General features: G+C 39.6%; 1 protein-coding gene across 1 annotated transcript in view; it reads left to right on the top strand.

Annotated features, from left to right (window-relative positions):
* Positions 1-21,493, top strand: part of HACD2 (3-hydroxyacyl-CoA dehydratase 2) — an 86,632-nt gene extending 65,139 nt beyond the window's left edge. Inside the window, exons 5-7 of the mRNA XM_061193178.1 lie at positions 11,352-11,473; positions 13,421-13,599; positions 18,516-21,493. Of these exons, the coding sequence (XP_061049161.1) occupies positions 11,352-11,473; positions 13,421-13,599; positions 18,516-18,598 (384 nt within the window). The 3' untranslated portion in view covers positions 18,599-21,493. The remainder of the gene's footprint in view (positions 1-11,351; positions 11,474-13,420; positions 13,600-18,515) is intronic.
* Positions 21,494-21,723: the final 230 nt, after the last annotated feature.

The raw sequence follows: 21,723 nt of genomic DNA, 5'->3' as shown, positions 1-21,723 counted from the left end.
GTAATATTATTTACCATTCTCTTTATTTCAGTCAATTAGATTCCATATATTTTATCTCATATGTGCATGACTGTGTGATTTAAAAAAGAAAAAACAAAAGTAGCCAAAGGAAATTTATATGGTATACTTGGTATGCTGTGTTCTTTAAATCTGGGGATTTTTTGTTTAGTACTCTAGATTAAATTGTCATAAAAATCCTGATTGCAGGTGTGGGAAACAGTGTGGATGGTATTCTCATCTTTCGCAGAGGTAGCAGTTGATTAACTGGTGAGGCAGGAGGCCATATAGACCCTACCTTTCAGAGACCTGCAGTTTGGCCTTTGCAGTGGATTCACCATGATAACGTGTCCCACGTTTGCCTTTGTTGAAAACCATTTCCCAGGCCTTTTCTCTCCTATTTGAGTTCAAAGATACCATAGAAATGTAGTCAACATTATTATCCCAATGATCTCAGAGATTCTCATTTCACACTGTAAAAGTGAGCTGGTGGCATACATTGTGAGCATTGCTAAAGTATGTCAGCAAAGTCAAGGAAAGGTAAAAATTATTAGCTATAAACTGCCTTTACACAGGTGTGCTCCACGGTACAATGAGTGGCATTTTTAAAGCATTGATAAATATTCATTGGAAAACTTTTTTAATATGTAGGAGGAGGAACTGTCTCTTAAATTATCTGCTCCTTTGCCAAATCGGTCCTTTATATGCTGTAGCTTTTTCAGTATAACTGTATTTTCAGCATAAATATGGAGAATCAGATAACTTAATTAAAAATACATAAATTGACAAGAATACCAGTACGTTCAGTCTCCTGACAGTTGACCTGCACAGTGAATGCAGCAGGTAACTGGTCTCAGTGGGAATCTTGAAGATGACCGGGGAACCTGAAGAAATCATCCCTATCCCCCTGCTCCTGTGAAATATATATGAAATGTATTTCTATTGCTTCTGGAAAGAGGGTTCAATAACGTTTTTTACCTACCCATATCAAGAAGCCCTATATAGTCAAGAAGCTCTCATTTAAAAGCTGTGATGTATCATGGATAAAATACAGCATATTACTAAGTCATTTGCATTTTCCAGAGAGAGGACCCTTTTCAAGTCTGAAGTGACCCTGGTGCGCTTTGGGAATTTGTAAGACGTGGCTTGATACACATGTGTGGTTGTGTGTGGAAGCATGCTGAGGGTATGCTTGCATTTGGAAGGGAGGGAGGAGACTAATTATTAGGCTTGATGCATTAAAGACTTTTAACTTGTCTTTTCTTTAAATTGCTGCCATAATCGTTTGTATTGCATCTTCTCCCCTTTACTATATTTTGCTCTGGCAAAAAAATTACCAGGATAACCAAAAACTCGATAATCATGCATCTCTTTTGCCTTCTGCATTGGTGCTGTCTTTTTAGGTCAAGTTTAGGGAATCTTTTATTGAGGTAACTGCTTCAAAGAAGTGTATGTTGAGAGCTTCAAGTGTAAAAACTAATCAGATTAACGAAGTTTTTATATACTACTTAATAGTTTTTAAAACTTTAGAGTTTTTCAAATAGTCATGTTACATTTGTGTAGCACTTTGCCATCTGTAGCAGAGCTTATCAGTTGGCACCAGATGTCTGTCCCACAGGTGGGTGTTAAAAGAAAGTTCAAGGAGAATATGATGACTAGAGGGTGTACGTCATCTCAGAAGAAAGGCCGTGCTCACCTCAGCTAGTGATTGGCAAATCGATCGAGTGTTATGCAGCCGCTCTTTTAAGAAAAAGCAGAAATACAGATTTTTTTTTTAATGTGAAATCTCTAACTTAAAAAACTGGCTCAACTATTTTTTAAAGCACTGTACAAACTCAAAATATCTGTGGACCAGGATCATGGGACATTGTTTTAATATTTATGCTCCAGGAGATGGTATTCATAGCCTTTGGGGGTTGGTTTGTTTGTTTGTTTTCATTGGGGCCTTTGTTTTTATTTTCTGTCTTACTGACATTTTTGCAATTCTTAAACCATCATAGAACAAAAGAACCTTGACATTTCACAGTGTATATTGCCAATTTCATGTTCTTTTGACCATGTCAGTTACATTTCTGACAATGATCAATCCTGTCCCCTCTAGAGTGTTGGGTAGGCACACTAGGATGATACAGTTAGAGGTCTGGGACAGACGGTGGAGTGAGTATGCCCCAGCTCTCCCTATGGGGCCACAGTAACCTACTGCTGGGAATATTGTTCTCGGGCTGTCTTGCTGTAGTTAAAGGACTATTGCTTCATAGAATACTTAGACTGTATTGGGTATATATGATCAAGGTGGGACTAATTATGACCCCATTCTGATGCAGTCCTCGTGCTTGAGTTTGGTTGAAGGAAATAGTTGCATGAAAACTTTTCAGTTAATAATGTGCTCTTTGGAGGTGAGAAAATCAAACAGAACTCAGGAAGAACATTGGGAAAGGCTAGCAGCTGGTGAGATCCTTAGACATCCCAGAGTTGGTACAGGCTAATGCCTTTAACACTTAACAACAGAAAGCAAAACAACAACAAACAAAATATTATCTTGGTAATTAATTAAGCCTAAGAGGCAGCCACCAACCTGTACTGGGTCCCAGCAGTGGCTAGCATAGATAGTAGAAACTTAATACAGATTTGTTGAATTGAATTTTTCTTTCATGGAATAATAGTAATAACTGCTGTGTATTAAATGGCTAGCATTTTACTAAGCATTTGATAGGTTTTTCTGACCTCACGTCAACCGTGCAAAGGCAAATATTACCTCAGTTTCCATATGAGGAAGCTGAGGCTGGGAGAGATAAGGATATGTAGCCTGGAAGCCTGGAGGTCTGTTTAATTCAAGAGTTGCAATGATTGGAGAAGAGGCTAGTTGTAGGAACCTGCCACTCTTCCTTCATGTTTCCCAGGAAATGGGCTGAGCAGATAGTAGCATTAAAGTTGGACTAATGGGAACATATTAACATTCAGACCTGCATGTCTGTCATAAATATAGAATTGATCATGCGTTGCTTGTTTACCGCATGCTTATACATTTTTCTCATTGCATGTTCAGAAAAGTTAATTTCATGACCAAGACTTGTTTTCGTAGGCCAAAACGTTTAACTAGGCCATCATCCATATCAAAAATTAGTCCTTAGTTATTGTGTTGTAATGGAAATAATTTTTTAACCAGTTCCCTTTGTCATTGTAGGTTAAGAAAAATCTATGTAGATGCACATTTTTTTCTCCTTTAAAGGGGAAGAATATTAATATATAGCTCGCATTTTCCATAGAAAAGGAATATTATTTTCTGGTTTGTTTACCAGGTACCCTATCATGGATTTTTAATAAACACTAAATCATGAAGGACACTTTACACATGAAATTGCCATGTGAAAAGACTAATGCAAATCCAGACATCATTTTTTTTTTTAAACCACCACATGTCAATATTTATTACATTTCTATTTCTTATCAAGGATGACATTCCTTTTAAGCAGATAACTAAGTGAGTTACATTTTTATTCAAAAAAGCTTCAGAAAGTTACGGAAAGGACCAGGATTGTCGTCAGAATTGTCCGGTGCCCCAGCCCAAACCTTCTGCTGACGTCACCATCCAGGCAGCAGCCCTGTGGCCTCACCCTCCCTGGGGAGCTGCCCTCCTCACCCAAGGCTGTTCCAACCAAGGCAGAGAACTTGCAGGCCAGGCTGCAGATGGGTCAGAATACTCATTCAGTACCTTCTCTGCTCCGGTATTGTGCTAAGCACTAGGATGCATGGGAAGGAGAAATCACAGGTGCTGCCCTTACAGGGCTTGCTCAGGAGCAGAACTGAGCAGTACGGTAGAGTGGGATAACTGACAAGGCAGGAAAGACAGGGTGCTGGCACCACGTCACACTTCAGCTGCCCAGCTGTTTCAGCTCCTAAGGAGCTGTTCTAGTCTCCCAGGCCCTGTTGTTCCTCCTCATGGGGTGGTCTTGGGGATGCAATATGTTAATACATATAAAGCATTTAGAACAGTGTCTGGCACTTAGTAAGTGCTCAATAAATGTTAGCTACATATTAGCTATAATGTAACCTAATCTTTTCCCAAAATTTTAGTGACAAATTTCTACACAACTGCGTTGAATTCTTTTCTATGTCCTGAAGCAGAGATATAATTGACTTTTAAAACAGAGATATAATTGACTTCACATAGGAATGAATTCTTTTATACTTATTAAAATGGTTTCACAGTTAGCTGGTGAAAATTTAGACATAATTACTTTTACCATACTTAAGGAATAATTAGCCCTGCTAAATGGGAGTTATCATTATCTTAATCATCATTATTATCCTAATCTAAAGCATTTATTGAAAGTCTGATTTTGCTTTTTAAGTAAGCTAACCCCTTTCCAAAGCGGGTTTTTGGACCTGCCCTTGGGGTACTTACAGTGTAACACAATAGTAATGCCAATACAAATTTAGGGTCAGCATTAAACCTGTTGTTCCTTCTCAAGTGTGCTCTTATTGGTAGTTTTTGTTATAAATGTTCTTATATCTTCTTTTATGGTTATGTAGCCCGCCTCTTCCAGCAGATTTAGAGGCTTCATATCAAAAGCAATTTATAGAAACCAGATGATATTGTTTGCTTCTAATTATGTCCCCAAAGTGGTTGCTTAGTTCTCAGGTGATATTTTAAAATAATTTCTTTAGACGTAATTTCAAATTTACAGAAAATTTGAACTAGAACAGTACGAAGAACTCTCACGTTTCCTTCATTCAGATTCCCCGACTACTGACATTTTACTACATTTGTTCCCATTCCTATCACCTATTCCTCTGTATTTATCTACCCGTTATCATTCGTTTTTTTCTGAACCTTGAGAGCAAGCTGTACATGATGTCCTGTCACCCAAGTACATGTTTCAGACACTCTCCTACATCACCTGCATAACAACCCTCCAGTCTGGAAACCAAAACTGATACAATACTATCATCCCATCCACAGGCCTCATTCAGATTTCACTAACTGTCTAAACAGTGTCCTTTTTTTTCCCTTTCTGGATGGCACATATTTACTAAGTTATCTTCTGTGCTCCAGGTATTGTGCTAAGCACCAGGATACACAGGGAAAGGAGAAACATGGTTGTTGCCATATATACAATGAGTTGTCAGGTCTCTTTAGACCCATCAGTCTAAGACTAGGAAGTCCTGATCTGTCTCTCATGTCCTTAACAGTTTTAAAGAGTATAGGCCTTAATTTCCCTAGGGTGACCCTCAGCCTGGATCCATCCAGTGTTCCCTCATAACCAGTTCAAGCCATGCATTCTTGGCAGAAATACCAGAGAAATGGTGCCATGCTCTTCTCAGGGTATCGCATGAGGTGGCAGCACCATGACTATACCCATCCCACCCCTGGTGATGTTGACCTCAATCACCTGCTTCTGTCGGTGCCTGCCAGCTTTCTCCACCTTCAAGTCACCATTTTCCCTGTTTTATTGATCAGTATTTTTCGGGAATGATTCCTGGTCTCTATCAGCCACCTCTGTGATGGTTACCAAATGGTGATTCTCTACTTCTGTCATTTTTTTCCATGTATTAGTTGGCATCCTACTGTAAGGAATAGCTTTCCCTTTCTCTCATTTATTCATTTATTTGTTTTATTTATATCAGTTTGGACTTGTGAATTCCTATATAATCCAGTGGATTGTAATCTGTTATTTACTTTGATGCTAAAATTGTCTGTGATTTGGTCAGCGGAAACCCTTTCTTCTTGTCCTTTTGACTTGTCTTCATCATTGTTTGAGCATTTCCTTACTTTCTGACAAAAAGATTTCCAGAATCATCTTGTACTTCCCCTGCCCCAGCCCTGGAATCAGCCATTATGCCAAGGAATCTGGTTCCTTTTAGTGGAGGATGGGATATTTAGGAACCAAGATCTGGTAGTTGAGGTGCTCCTCGCTACTGGGATGTTATTGCTTCTTGGTCCTCTCAGTAGAGAAAGCTACTATATACATATATGTATCAATACATCTACATGCATATATACTCATACACATGTATATCTAAAAGCATTTACATCGCTGTATGTGTGTGTGTGTATACACACACACACACATACATAAAATCATGAGCTCATACCGATTCCTCCCATTACAATTCAACATTTTGGTGTTCTTTCTAGTGTTCTCCCTTCCATGTTTGTAAATACCCATTCCAACAGCGAGAAGTCCATTTTTTAATACATTGATTTATTTGCTCAGTTTACTCATTTACAACATGTAACTGATTTTCCAACCACACTAGCCATCTCTTAGACCTACCATCTCTATGTCTCTCCCTCACCTCCCCATCCTCAATTGCAAGAGAGATGTTCTCCCCACAGCAACAGGGGAGTGTGTGTGTATGTCTAAAGCCCAGGAAGACAAGTCAGAACTGTTCAGAGTTTTGGGACAAGACCTGGATTCAACTTCTGTAAACCTCACTTTCCTCATCTGTAAAATGGGGATTCGAAGAGGTAATATATGTTAAGTGCTTGGCAGATAGTATGAGTTCAGTAGCTATTAGGTATAATTATTTTTACTGCTATTGTGATCATAATTATTAAAAAGAGGTTATTCCCCCCCAAATTAAAAATGGGCAAAAGACATTTCTCAAAAGAAGATACACATATGACCAACAAGCACATGAAAAAATGCTTGACATCTCTAGTCATTAGGGAAATGCATATCAAAACCACGACGAGATGCCACTGCATACTCATTAGGATGCTACTGTCAGGAAGAAAAAAGGAAAATAACAAGTGTTGGTGAAGATGTGAAGAAATTGGAACCTTTTTGCACAGTTGGTAGGAATGTAAAATGGTGCAGCCAATGTGGAAAACAGTTTGGTAGTTCCTCAAAAAGCTAAACATTGAATTACCATATGATCTAACAATTCCACTCCTAGGTATACCCAAAAGAATTGAAAACAGGTACTCAAATAGATATTTGTACACCCATGTTCACAGCAGCATTATTCCAATAGCCAGAAGGTGGAAGCAATGCAAATGTTCATCAGTAGTTGAATCAGTAAACAAAATGTGGTATTTACGTACAATATAATATTCAACCTTTAAAAGGAGGGAAATTCTGATATGAGCTACAACATGGATAAACCTTGAAAACGTTATGCTAAATGAAAGAAGCCAGACACAGAAGGACACATATTGCATGATTCCATTTAATTGAGGTACCTAGAATGAGCAAGTTCTTTTTTTTTTTTTAATTGAAGTATAGTTGATTTACAGTGTTGTGAAATGAACAAGTTCTTAAAGACTAAAAGTAGAGTAGTGGTTACCAAGGGCTAGAGGGAGGGAGAAATGGAGAGATATTATTTCATGGGTACAGAGTTTGTTTGGGATGATGAAAAAGTTTGGAAATGGATAGTGGGGATAGTTGCACAGCATGGTGAATGTACTTAATGCCACTGAAATATACACTTAAAAATTATTAAAATGGTAAATTTTAAGTTATGTATATTTTATCACAAACATAAGGAGATTACTAAGATTTTTAAGATGACATAATATGAAAAACTTGTCTATATGTATTCTTTTAAGACTACTTCCTTTTTCCATAGCGTCCATTGGTTATAGATGTATTGCCTCCCCCACCCCCCAGCAAAACACAACACACACACACACACACACACACACACACACGCAGAGTCTGCCAAAGGAAGGCTGAAGAATGATATTTGTAAAGGTTAACAGACAGGGAAAGTTGGGGGGTGTCAAATGGATCTAAAACAGGGTTGACTTGTGGGCTACATGTAGCCTGCAATTTGTGATGGTTTTTACATTTTTAAAAGGGTGTAAAACAACAACAAAAAAGAATACCTGACTAAGGCCGCATATGGCACAAAGCCTAAAATATTTGCTATTTAGCCCTTTTCAGGAAAAGTTTGCCAACACCTGGTCTGAAACGATGCTGTGGACTGAATTGTGTCCCCCAAAATTCATATGTGGAAACCCTAAGCTCCCCAGTGTTATGGTATTTGGAGGTGGGGCGTTTGGTAGGTGGTTAGGTTTAGATGAGGTCATGAGGGTGGAATCTTCACGATGAGATTCATGCCTATAAGGCACTAATATCCTTGTACATGATACCTTTTACGTATTTTTAGAGAGAACTTCCTCTCTCTCTCTCACGTTCCATGTGAGAATGTGGTGATAAAGCAGCCAGCTGCAAGTTGGGAAGAGGGTCCTCACAAGGAAGCAAACATGCTGGCACCCTGAGCTCGCACTTCTGAAACTGTGAGAAAGTACACTTCTGCTGTTGGAGCCACCTAGACTATGGTGTTTTATTATGGCAGCCAGAGGAGGCCGAGGTAAACACGCTCTTCACAGCTCTGCCAAGAGCAGACTGTAGTGCTCACCGCCGAGATTTTACCAAAATCTCTTCTCTTCACAAATGAAAAGGGTACCAAGAAGAGGAAAGCACACCTACCAGAGAAAGCATGATCAGGGGATTTCTTTGAAATAAGCAGAGTGGTAAGCAGTAGGTTCCAAAATGCTAAGAAGAATAGGGTTTCTACAATAGCGATTTTCTTATGTGGCACCATTTGTTTTTCTTTGAATGTAATAAAAATGACAGCTTTTCATGTACTGATACTCCCTGAGCCTTTTAAAGTCAAACAGATGATGCTATTTGTGTGTAAAGGTTTTTCTCTTGCACCCATTTGTTTCTCCAGCTTGAATTTCTATGTAAACTCCCTTGGCTAAATTACACAAGCCACCCACTCCCCACACCTCCTCTCGCTTTGTAGAGCAGGGGGCTGAAACCTGCTGTCTACAGTGTGGAGGGTCCAACACGCGGCTCACCGCACCAGGCAAAGGAAGATTTCCTGGTCAGCCAGGCTGCCCCCGGCCCATTCCCCCGTTTGTGCCATGATTGTGAACATGCAGCTTTGAAACATGGCTTCAAGACATTTTTGGTCAACCTAGCCCGAACCTGCTCATTGATCTTACTGGTTTTAACTCATTCCATTCTACCCCTATTTTGTGTTATTGGATAATTATCTGCAGATTAGATAAGCTTGATCTCTGAATTTATGTGAGCCCCTTCTTAATAACATGTTGTACTTCCTATCGATCTGAAGATATCATTTGTACAGAATGATCATTTTCCCCATCCTTAGTCTTCTTAAAATTGTGACATGGTCTTCACAGCTGGATTCTGGGAACAGACTGTTTTCACATTCATCCTGAGTCTGAGTTTGTTACAGTTCTTTTGGTTAAAGTCTAATGGGGTGGGGGGAGGGGGGCGGTGAATCAAATAACCTGCAGGCTGGATCAGAGTGGGAGGCGGGGGGGGGGGGGGGGGGGGGGGGCTTGTTTGTTTGCTTTTCCCTTATTTGAAGGCCTCTAAGACTATGTAGGAACTAATATCAGGTATCAAAAAGCAGGCAACTGATTATGATTGATTGAATTGTTTTGCTTTACCAATATCTATTGAGCTCCTACTTGTGCAAAGTGCAAAATGCTTTTGGGAATCAAAAGTGAATAAAACACGCTCCCTGCTTTCAAGACGATTACAATGCAGAATATTAGAAGAACTTCCTGTTTAACCCAAAGGTCTTTAAGGAAGGCTTCAGCCCATAGCTGTAAAAACATATCTCCTGAAGATGAGGAGGATTACAAAGTCTATCAAAAAGCAAAGTGTGCTCTGAAATTATATTTTAGTATAGATGGGTTTTAAGCAAGGATTTGGGGACAGACTGAAAAATGAAGCATGAAAGCTTTAGAGGGCTTTAGCTTTTGCTTTACTTTGGCTAATATAAGAGTGCCAGGAAAACAGAAAGTACTCTTGCTCTTGACAGTATAAAATTCTTATTATTTTTAGAGAGTAGTAACTGTGGATTTATGAAATTCTTTGTGAGAGCAATTTAGTTAATAGGTATGTAAATGACTACTTATTTCATTGTGTAGGTGGATCGCTCCATGTACACTTTCTGAGGAAGAATGTAAGTGCTAAATTAACATTGCAAATGCAGAGAAGCAAAAGTTAAGGTTCGAATGCCATACCTTTGTTGTATTAGATGTTAGGAGTAAGACAGAGACGATCCATCTTGTAACTGAAATTTGTTTGATTTCCTCAGTGGAATTTCTTATTCACATACAACTCTCTTTTCGGATGTAAGAAAATATAAGTGAATTGGTGTGCAAGGTTGTTTCTTATTATTGGTTTCCAAGTGCCAAGGATCATCATAACCTAGCTGGGGTGGGAAGAGGGGGTGCTGTAAGTTAATACCACGGTAATAAATTTTCATGCAAGATTTGCAGTCTAAGGTATCTAGTGACAACATCCCCTAAAAAACATACATAAGGAGCTCTTTTTAAAATATATTGTTTTGGGGACTTCCCTGGTGGTCCAGTGGTTAAGACTCCACACTCCCAATGCAGGGGGCCCGGGTTCGATCCCTGATCGGGGAACTGAGATGCCACATGCCACAACTAGAGAGCCCACATGCCGCAACTACTGAGCCCGTGCACTCTACAGCCTGTGCACCACAACTAGAGAAGCCCGCACACCACAACGAAGACCCAGCGTGCCAAAATAAATTGATTAATTAATTAATTTTTTAAAAAGTTTTTTAAGAAAGTATATTGTTTTTTTCAGCATGAAAACAACTTCAGAGGAGGCTAAGTATTCCAAAGCTCTTCTGGCTTTAGCCACCTCCTGTGATCAGCATGGAAGCTTCTGTAATCCTTGAGTTAAACCAGGCCTCATCTGGGGGCAGAAGTCACCAGTGGGAGAGAATAAATGGGCCCTGCCTCGTAGATGGTCTCCAGCCTCCCTCATGTGAATTCATCCTGCCCAGGGAATTAGCTTCAGTTGTGTTTTAATCATTATATTGCCCTTCTTTGAAACTTCCTTGGATTCCAAGTTTTCATGCAAATCAAATTAAAATTCTTGTTAATGGAACCCAAGGTTTCCACCACTTCACCCTTCTGCCGTCTTACCTAACCATTCTTGGCTCCCACTAACACCAGTTCACATTCTCCACATCAGGTCAGCAAACGAACATGCAGAAACTCACTCATCGTGTTTGTTTCTCCCTGTGTGCTACAGCTCATATAATTCCCCCTCCCTGTCTCTCTTACTCATCAGTAAGCCGAATTCCTTCTCACTTGGCTCTACACAATTGTTGTCATAGGCATGCATGTGTTCCTTTATGTGGTAAGCTCTTTCTGTGCTGTGCTATGGCCATTGAGGATAAAGACCCCAGGGGCTGTGTCGACTTCTTCAACCCACCAGCTCTGTAAGTGGGGTGAGGGACTCGGCTCCCCACATGGTGAGTGCTTCTTTGTTAAGATGTTTTATGTGTTTGCTTTTGCTTTTGTCTTCCTTTTCCTATAGGTACAGAGTGAAGACAGTGTCCTCCTGTTTGTTATTGCCTGGACAATCACAGAAATTATCCGTTACTCCTTTTATACATTCAGTCTATTAAACCATCTGCCTTACCTCATCAAATGGGCCAGGTAAAGAAGTACAGGGAATGAAGACTAACTTTTGAAGTGATCTATCACTGTATTTTTCGTTTATTGCCTAAATACTATTTTTTATTTCTAAAAATAAAATTGTGAGAATTCCCTGGTGGTTCAGTGGTTAGGACTTGGTACTTTCACTGCTGTGGGCCTGGGTTTGATCCCTGGTCGGGGAACTAGGATCCTGCAACCTGCGCGGCGTGGCCAATAAATAAATAAGTAAATAAATATGAAATTGTGTGAGACGGGTTAGGTAGAAATCTGGTCTATAGATTTAATCAGAATAAGTGACTGTACATAACTTTGATTAATAGAAACACTTTAAAATTTTTTATCTCTACTTATTTCCTTGGGATCAATTCTTTTCAGTTAAATTATTCAAAAGAGATTTGATGTGCCATCCCTTTTTTGTCCATAGAAAATTTTACTGATAAGCTTCTGCCATTTTGATGGATTTTGGACCAAGTCCAATTCTTGTCTCAATTTTGCCAACAAGATAACTCTTAAATTACTTTTTAATTAATAACAAATGTTACATGGCAGTTTTAGCATATTATCAGTTTAGTTTGCTTTGATTATTTTTAGCAGTAATATTTGTTATGAATTGTGTAAAAGGCTGATAGTTCATCTAATTATCTGAACTAATGTGTGACACAGTTGTGAGCAGTTTTCTGAGTTAGAAATGACGACAGGAAGGAGTGACAAAGCCAAAGGATCAAAATTATCCTTGGGGCCAAAGTTCCTCATTTCATAAAAGGAAAACGATGGTTCCTAGACAATTTATGAGTTTAGTGATTAAACAGAGACATAAACCAAATGTCTCCAACATTTCAAGCATGTGAACTTCTCCTTTTTCTTTTCTTTTTTTTCAATAAACATTTGTATTAGGAAAAGGGGAGAATGGGGAAAATATAGCAGTTTCTAACCAAGCTGGGCAGACTTGTGAAAGCTGTCTATCCTGGTTATAGGGAAAGTTTATTGACCAAACCCTGATTTTACAATTAGAGAACGATTCTTTTGTCCATGGTCTTCTGTGGCCCATGGAAGAGTCTTCCTTTTCCACCATCCTCCTTAGCATGGCTGAAGTTAGCAATGGAGAACATGTCTTTCTTTTGTCACAGATTTCTCAGCACAATTCCTGTACCTGGACATTTAGAGCTCAGTATTTATTGTCAGCCACAAACAGCCAAAGGCTTTTTAAAATCTGAGCTGATGATTTCTTTAGTAATACTTATACCTCAGAATGGCTTCCAGTTAGTTCCATAGGATGAACCTCTCTGAATTGTTTTTGAAACCTGAGGAACTCCTTTTTTTAAAGTGAAAAAAATTGTGTGGAGTCACCCATGTGATAGTAATTGTAGTTTTTTTGTCTGGAAAATTATGTAATGACTAAAGGCTTATTATAAAAATTTTTAATGTTTTTTAAAATTAGCGTATATTTTATTTTCACAGTAGCACGTACAGACATTTGAAAAGTTGTAGCAGTATACACACGTTGGATATGCTGTTTTTTTCAGTCCACAGACCAGACTTTGGTGTACATTGTAGGGAGTCCTGGACGCCATGCTCCAACACCTTCCCCCCCAAACTCACCCCCACCCCACGAGGCAGGACCCTTCAGTATAAACCATGACTCAGTGCCCCTACTTTACCAATATTTGGCATCATCTCAATTATTTTAGGGAGTTGTTTTGAAGAGTTGTGTATTCAGGCCAAATTTTGAGGCTGACCAAACACATTTCTTTTATTTTAGAACATTCAGAAACATACTTGCTTTGGCCCTTTTCAAAAACTGGCTTGTAAAACCTGAATTTAAGCAGTGGGTAAACAGGGAAATGTATAAACGATAGCTTTCTACCAAGTAATCAGTATTGGTGGGGATGCATCTTTCTACTAAAGCTGGCTTCGAACCTCAGTAATGAATATTTTGTTTTGTTTTAGGTACACGCTTTTCATTGTGCTGTACCCAATGGGAGTGTCAGGAGAATTGCTCACAATATATGCCGCTTTGCCCTTTGTCAGACAGTCTGGCCTGTACTCCATCAGTTTACCTAACAAATACAATTTCTCTTTTGACTATTATGCATTCCTAATTCTGATAATGATCTCCTACATTCCAAGTAAGTAGATGTTTATGCATATATTTATTTATGTTTCAAAAATTGGCTCAAGAATAACTAGAGTTAAATGCCTTTGGTTGTTTTTACACCATAAATCTAATTTATTGGGAACGCTTTGGTTTTTGTTGAATGCCGACTGTCAGAGGGAATTTTCTCTGGTAGTAATTGAATAAAGATGAACCCTTCTCAATACAGCTGCCAAAATGTAGTCCTTCTCAGTGTGTGTTTTAAACAGTGAATTCCAGGATAGGTTAACTGTCTATTGGAGGAGAGTACTGAGTGGAAAGCAAAAAAAAAAAAAAAAAAAAAAAAGCCATTAAAGACCTTACCTTGAGTTTTTCTGTCTCTTGAGAACTGCTTGTATGGTATTTGAAAAACACTGTAAAGAGATTTTTACATTTTTACTGTATCAAAATAGACAGTTACTTCACTTTTAAGGAATTGATAGTTAACTCGAAACAAATAAAATAAAAATAGATTAATTTATTTTTTCTATATTTCTTGTTTGGAAATAAAGTCATCTGAATAGGACATAGTGTTATCTTCAGGATGATTTCCAATTATTTTAATAGTACTTCGGAAGGTTTAAATATATGGATAATCAAACATGCCTATCAGCACATTAACAGAGAGAAAAAGCCATGTTTGAGGCTTCTCTGAAATGAGTCATGTTTGCTGAGGAAGAGTTGTTTACTCCTTTTCTCAAGTTCTGATGTTCAGTTGCAATCCTATGATTGATTTCCACATATCCAAAAGGATCTTGTTTTACCCAAGGACACGTAAAGTTAATGTTTCTTCTCATTTAGCTACTTCCATAGGCCTTGTGACTCTGAATCTTATTTTAGTCTGTGAGATGCTATGTTCTCCCCTAAACCTCAGGTTAAATTCAGACTGGAGGGTTGGATTTTTCTTCAGCCCACAGCATTAACTGAATGAATCATCCTAACAATCACAGGTGACATGTTTGTGTCCCCCTGTGGAAAATTGCATTTCATGCATTGTGAGAAAAACAGCGCACCCCGATTTCATGTGAACATTTATCTTGGAGAAGTTCTTGGATGCAGTTCTGCTACATGATTCATTTTCTGCTCTTTATTAATGATCAAGTCCTCCTCTCTGGTGCTAGAACCATGGTGGCTAAAGGCCATCTCTCTTCAAATGTAAAAGGTAGTTGATTTTCAAACAAAAGATAAATATGGAAGAGTGTAAAAATTTAAGTAATAAAAATTAACTTAGAGCTTTTCACCTTTCTAATTTTGTACCCCTAGAGTTTCATTTCCAGTCTCTAGAGCAACAATTCCTAATTGCAGTTTTGCCACACCCAGACTAACAGATATCCCGAGGAGCACCACAGGATTTATTTGAATTCAACATAAGTCTTTGAATGGCAATAGATGCTGTATTGGGTAACTGGGAAAGGGGCAAGGAGAATAGCGTGAAATCAAACCAATAACAAGGTGCTGCGTCATTGACAGAAATCTGGGACCCCTACCTCAGAGTTGCTGCAAGATTTTCTGTCTGTTGAAGAGAAGGAGGGGCTTTATTCCAGGAACAGTTCTGCAGGGCAACCCGTGTCTGTCTGCACCTCGTAGTCTTTTTTTGTGCTCTGGTGGGCAACCAGCGCTGCCCAGCCTTTTGCTTCTGCCTGCTGACCTCTCAGTGTAGCGAAGGGGCCTGGTCAAGCATAGGATGGTAGGATTCCTGAAGGAAAACAAGCCCAGTTCTCTGGGATTGTCCTTCTTGGCCTTAAAAGAGAAAAGAGAGAAAACACAGACCTTAGAGCCAGCTGTCTTACAGGGAGTAGGGCAGCGCTCTCCTCTCAACAGACGTCTGCTTTTACCTCAATCCTTCCCCCTTCTTCCACTCTCAGCCTCTTTTTGATAAGAGAACTTGGCTTGGTTTAAAAGCTGTATTCTTTCATTTCTAAGGCAGCTTAACTCTTGTAGAACAAGGACAGGGATTAAAAGTTTCCCTCCAAATCCCTAACTCCCCACCCCGGCTCAGGATGGTCATGCAGACCATGTTTGTGTCTGCTGGCACTCACTATGCTTCTGGCCTGAGCCAATGGCCCTGAATGTTTTCAGTAGTTTAGGTTGTTAATATTGAGACCAGTTTGTACAGTTCATTCCAGCCAGCTGCACATTTCCAACTTTCGAAAACTTGGTATTTATGAGAAGAAAATGCAGAGTTAGGAGAGGTTGCTGTTGATATGCAGCTTTCTTTACCAAATTTGGTTTCCTTTCTACAACTTACATTTCTTTTAACCCTCTTTAATGGGAAGTTAATGATATACATATCTTACATAAAGCAGCACCTCTTTACTATGGTCCTGACCTGATGTTGCATTGGTGCACACATAGCCCATATTGTGTGTGGCCCATGAGCCGCAGCCCTGGGAGTTTTCTCATATCGAGGTGCTTTGGAGTCCCTTGCAAGATGCTCTTCTCCTCCTCTGCTGCAGATGCAGTATGAGTATGTACAGTATCCGCAGGACTCAGTAGACATCTAAGTCCTGTGTACATCACCTCCCCCCATCCTTGTGCAAATTGGTGAAAGTTAGCTATACAGGTGTTAGCTATAGCCTTAAAAAGGCTGTAGAAAGTTAGCTATAGCCTTAAAAAGGCTATAGAAAGTTAGCTATAGCCTTAAAAAAAGGCTGAGAGAAATGAGAAACAATGAGTAGGGTGAGGGCACCAAGAAGCAGGGCACTCTCCACATTGTCAGTAACCATAACCACACCTCTGATTTTTAGAGGAACAGAAGAAACTTGCCCCAAGCAGAGCATTTCCAGTTGCTCTCAGCCTTCAAGTCTTAAGAGAGCCCATTTCCTTACAGGAAGGTGGGTCCAGTGACACGCACAGCTCCCTACCCCGACTCCGACACACCAAGCCAGACACACATACGTGCACAGCCGCCATCTCCACCCTCCATGTCCTGAACTGTAAGAGCAGAGGGTAGAATTCTAAACGGCCTGTTGGCAGGTTGAGATTTTCAGTAGTTAAAAGCAGGAGCCATGCATCTGGAATTGTTTCAGCCACTGTAGTTGGATTCAATGTGAACATGTGGGTAATTGAGATGGGAGACAGTGTCACCCAAGTTCTGGTCACCAGGGAGTCACTCTCAGAGCAGTAGAGAATTTCCAACCCAAGTGCCCCCATTCTCCTGGCCTCCCCCACACATTCCTTTCTCTTGGCACTGAGAAACCTCTGGAAGATGTGAAAAAATGAAAGGGCCATATCTGCTCTCCAGTTCTGACCCCTGACCCTCTGTAGCCAGCAGGCCCTTGCCTGGGGGATGAAGGTGGTGTACTTGGCCGTCTTGCTGCCACTAAGGGCCTAATGAATGGCTTCTGGATCGCTGTTCTCCCTCAGAGCCTGTGGGGCTATAGCCACCTTATGAGCGGCGTAATAACAGATGCAGCCAGTGGAAAAGTCCTTAGTGTACTTTGCCTCAAAGTTTCCCTTTACTAAAGTAGGTCTGTAGAAATGTGACTGGCCACACATTTTCAAATGATTACAATTAGCATTCCTTATGGTTTAATTATATCTTTACTTCCAGTTTTTAGATTATAGAGCTTGTCAAATTTTCTGGCTTTCATACCAAAATAGTTCTCTCACTGTTGAATTTTATGCACAAGCTGGGTCTTTTCTGTGAATAACTTCCTGCCTGCAAATAGTGAGTGGAGTGGATGGCAGCCCTGTTCGGCACTGGGGCCTCCTCTGCAGTTTATCAGATCTATGTGCACACACCCACTGATGTCTTGGAGTACTTTGGGAGGATCATTTGACATTTGGCCAACTTGGAATCCATCTAAAAAGGAAGAAACTGTGAGAGGAGAGTTGGCAGTAGTAGAAATTACCTCCCCCAAAACACAGGTTACTGTCTAAAAAACAGAGATTGGAGCAGTTGGGAAGGGAAGGAGGGATAGTGTACATCCAAGACCATCTCACTGGAGTTTTTCACATGGTTTTTGAACCCCCAGTTTACAGTAACCTTGTGAAGGTCAGGTAGTTTAAACTGGCATTTCCCAGCAGGGACACTATAGGCATTTGGGATGACACAGTTCTTAGTCATGGGGGACTGTCAAACGTTGTGGCTTTTGGCATTCCTGGCCCCTTGTGCCGAATGCCAGTAATCTACCCCCTTCAATACTCTCCCCCCACCCGCATTTCTAAAGACTCCCTAGGGAGGCAGGACCACCCTGTTCATTTGAGAACCAGTCCTTTTTAAAGTAATCTATGAAATGACCAAGAACAGAATCTCCGGTGCCTAAGGGCTTGCTTTTCATATGGACTTTTTCTGCATCCAAACCCGGCTTAGTGGTGTTCAGATCAAATGTCATAGCCTTCCTCCCCCTCTTCAGTCTTCCCACTCAAAGAACAGCCTTTCTCTGCAAGTACTTTCAGGAGATCCTCCCTGATGACAGAGCAGTAACAGAGAGGCTGAGACTAAGAGTCAGGAGCCCCGAGCCTGGTCCTGCCTCTGTCAGTGATTTGCTGTGAGACCCCAGGCACGCGCCCACCCTCTCTGGGGCTTGAGTTCCTCCTCTGTGAACAGGAATAAGAACTCCATCACTAGAATTCTTCCCCTGGTTGTTGGGGAATCAGAGAATAAATGTGAAGATAATATGAGAGAGTGCAAGGAGTGTTATTTGGCGGCTCTGTGGCATCTTGATTGGTAATGGCAGTGTCAGTAGTGTCTGTCATGGCAGTCCACACTACCCTTCCCCCTCGGCTAAAGCGGGAAAGTCAGTCCCTCTGTGTTTTTCCTCTCTCTCCAAGCCCACTTTGTTACCTTCCTTAGTTGCTGGAAGAGAAAGTGGTCAGAGAGTCAGAGAGGACCTCAAGGCCATGTGCTTTACATAGAACATGTGATTTTAAATCATCTCCTTAATGAATTCTTTCTTTTCTTTCCAGTTTTTCCCCAGTTATACTTCCACATGATACACCAGAGAAGAAAGGTCCTTTCTCATGCTGAAGAACACAAGAAATTTGAATAATTCCTGCTTCCTGCACACCCCCGGAAACAAACTTTCCAATGACAAAAGATGCTGCAGACTTTTTCTGTTCCCAGTACGTTTCATAGAAAATAAGTAAGAACTTTTTTTAAAATACTAAAAAAAACCAAAACAAAACGAAAACCAAAATCCAGTGTCACATGGGCCTGGGATTTTATAAAAAACAAAACAAAAGCTGTTACGTAAAACATCCTTGCTGGTCCATTTCAGCATGTTCTTTCAACCAGAAGTTCCCAATATTTATGATGGCACTGGAAAGGGATTTGGCATTTTTTATCCCCCTGTTTCCTTCATGTGTCTGATAAATAACGATCTGTAATACTAGATACTTGAGCGTTACAGTCTGAGTAATGAAGTTGTGCCCACTCAATGCCCAGCTTGCAGCAGTTATGTTTCAGTCTGCAGTGTGTTTAGCGTTCCCTCTCAAAGTGCTTGACTGCATGCTGGAAGCCATTTGTTCTCTGGAATGCTCTGAAGTTATGGCTGGGACCTTCCCCTCTATCTAGTGAATGAATTATACAATGTAGATATGTCTGTGAAACTTTGGAGTAGTGCCTGTAATCAGAAAACAGCTAGAACCCTTTTGTTTGTTTTCAATCGAGTCATTACTGCCTGCCACTACGAAATGTGCTTGAATTTAATAAGTATGTGTATATTGTAGAGAAGCTACTTTATCTGGGGCTCAGCCTCAATCATATTTTAACAAAATGACAGTTCTCAGAAAGGGAAAGCTCAGTCACTAGTCAGTGACAAGTACCTTTCACAGTACCATTCTCAGAACACCCCTGAGTAAGGTGTTTGCCAAGAGCAATTCTTACTTAGGGACCTGACGCCAGTCTAGTCACACAGGAGTAAAGAAGCCATTAACGAAAGCACATGGAAGGCGTTACTCTAAAAATGGAGTCTGGAAGAACAGTCAGGAATGGGTTTATATGCCCTTATTATTTGACTTTTACATTTTCATTCATCTCTTCTGTTTGGATACTTTTCCTAATTATGGTCCTACGTAATTCCCACCAAGTTGTAAGTCCAGAGGCAGTGAAATGTTCCAGTTGGGCAGTCATGAGCTAAAAGTAGGATTGTCCCCACATTTTGGATCAGTCAAGAAATACTTTGGACATATGGACATTGTCTAATTAACGTCATGTCGCCATACTTTAATTGCTAAACTGTGCATTTAAGGCTCTTCAAGAAAGGGTTGGATAAAAATGTAAAGCCCAAGTTTAGACGTGCATTAGATTTTAAACAGAATGTTCTTTGTGCAAACTTCCCCCCCTTTTTTTTAATTGGTTGATCTGTAGAAGTCTAGCTTACTGACTGATTATCAATTAAAATATAATTGCTAATATTAGAAGTGTCATAATGGAAAACTAATTTTTAAATGCTTATTTTCATAGAAGCTTGAAAATTAAGATGAAAATGAGAAGAAAATATGCAGCCTAAAATTTAATGCAGGTAGATGTGTAATAAATTATTTTTGAATTAAACATTAAAATTCTGCTTCTTAAAGTTAGCACTCTTAACTTGGGCGTGTTGAGATTAGAATCTATTCTTGTATTTGATAAACAAAATATGTGGGAAAGATTATTTTTCATGCTTTTTTTATTTTTACAAAATGTATTTCTACTATAAAATGAATCAATTTGGGTTATATTAGCCTTATTATTAATTTGAGTAAGATTTTTTCATTTGTTTTTGGAATAGTTGTAGAAGATGGGATGAGAATGCAGGTTTTCCAGGATTGCTGGCTTGGGGGTTTTATTCGGGCCTCTCTATTATAATTTGTCACTATGAAAAACAGCCTGTCACAAACAGTGGTTATGCATCAAATTGAACTTTGGCAACAAGAACGCAGCGAACAACTCCCTTCTCAAAAAGGGTCCCACCCCAGTGTGCACTTTTGTCCATCAACATTTAAAATGCTCGTTGAAGATAAGTAAGCCATGCCACCCTGTCCTTCAGTCACCTCTCTCAGTAACTGGTTTCTTTATCTCTAACATGAATTCATTTCTCTTTGGAAGTGGTGGTGTTCTCTTATGAATTGAGAATATCTAACCCCACCAGATGTCACATCTTCTTATAAAGTGTGAATGAGGAAGGTGGTGTTTTGGTGGGTATTTTGTCAGACTTACTGTTTTCATTTCAGGGCACAGTCAAAGGCATCAGCTGCCCAGCCCCCCACCTGATTGGGTGTTTCAGATCCACCCCCTTCGGGTACCACCTTCTGGCAGAAAATTCTTTGAGGTACGCAGTGGTGCTTTGTAGACACAAGCTGCTAATCCGCATCTTGCTGTGTTCTATTTGCTAAGGTTGGGTTCATTCATTTAACACATACTGACTATCATCAAAGGCACCGTGGAGAGTTAGTCATGGAATAAAGCACATCCTCCCTGATGAAAATGTTCCTCTGGAGCAAACTTCTGACAGGAAGGGTTTAGACAATGTAGCGTTAAGGCATGTGAAGAGATTGTGCCCTCACTTCCACTTATGTTTCTGGTTATTCGTTTATAATAAAAGGTTGGATGGCATTGATGTGGTACAACCTGCAAATTATTTTCAATTCTGAGTTTCAGATAAAACGTTGTAAGACAATATCAGTACATACTGCTCCTTTGAAATTTGGGTAAAAAATTATACAACCATATATATAGTCATTTTTATATTTTTTCTATGTTGGGAAAACCAAAACTGTAATTTTATAAGTCTTTGATTCACTAAAATTATATAATTTAAATGTATTTTTTGTATATTTAGAAATAAGGAGTTCAAAGACTATGCTTAACTTTCTATGCATGCATTTGGAAGCTGTTTTTACCTGATAATGTTAATGTAGTAATAAGTTGTATTCATAAAATACTGATCTGTGTTGCATTTCAAAATAAACTGGTGTGTGCTCTGCCTGGATTTGAAATACTGACCAGTGAGTCTAGTGATTTTTCACATTGAATTGGCCTGAGAATGGTGTTGTACGATTACGGAAGAGTTTCAGTTCTGTTAACGGATTCCAGCTCTTTCTTTACAATTTTAAAATCTATTTCTGCTATTCATTAATGGTTCTACACTTACAGGAAAAATAGACAGATTATATTAAGAGGTTTCCAAAAAGT

The sequence above is a fragment of the Eubalaena glacialis genome, chromosome 6, assembly GCF_028564815.1.
Source record: "Eubalaena glacialis isolate mEubGla1 chromosome 6, mEubGla1.1.hap2.+ XY, whole genome shotgun sequence".
NCBI lineage: Eukaryota > Metazoa > Chordata > Mammalia > Artiodactyla > Balaenidae > Eubalaena > Eubalaena glacialis.
Note: the sequence above shows the minus strand (reverse complement) of the source record. Positions and strands in the feature narration are given on the sequence as shown.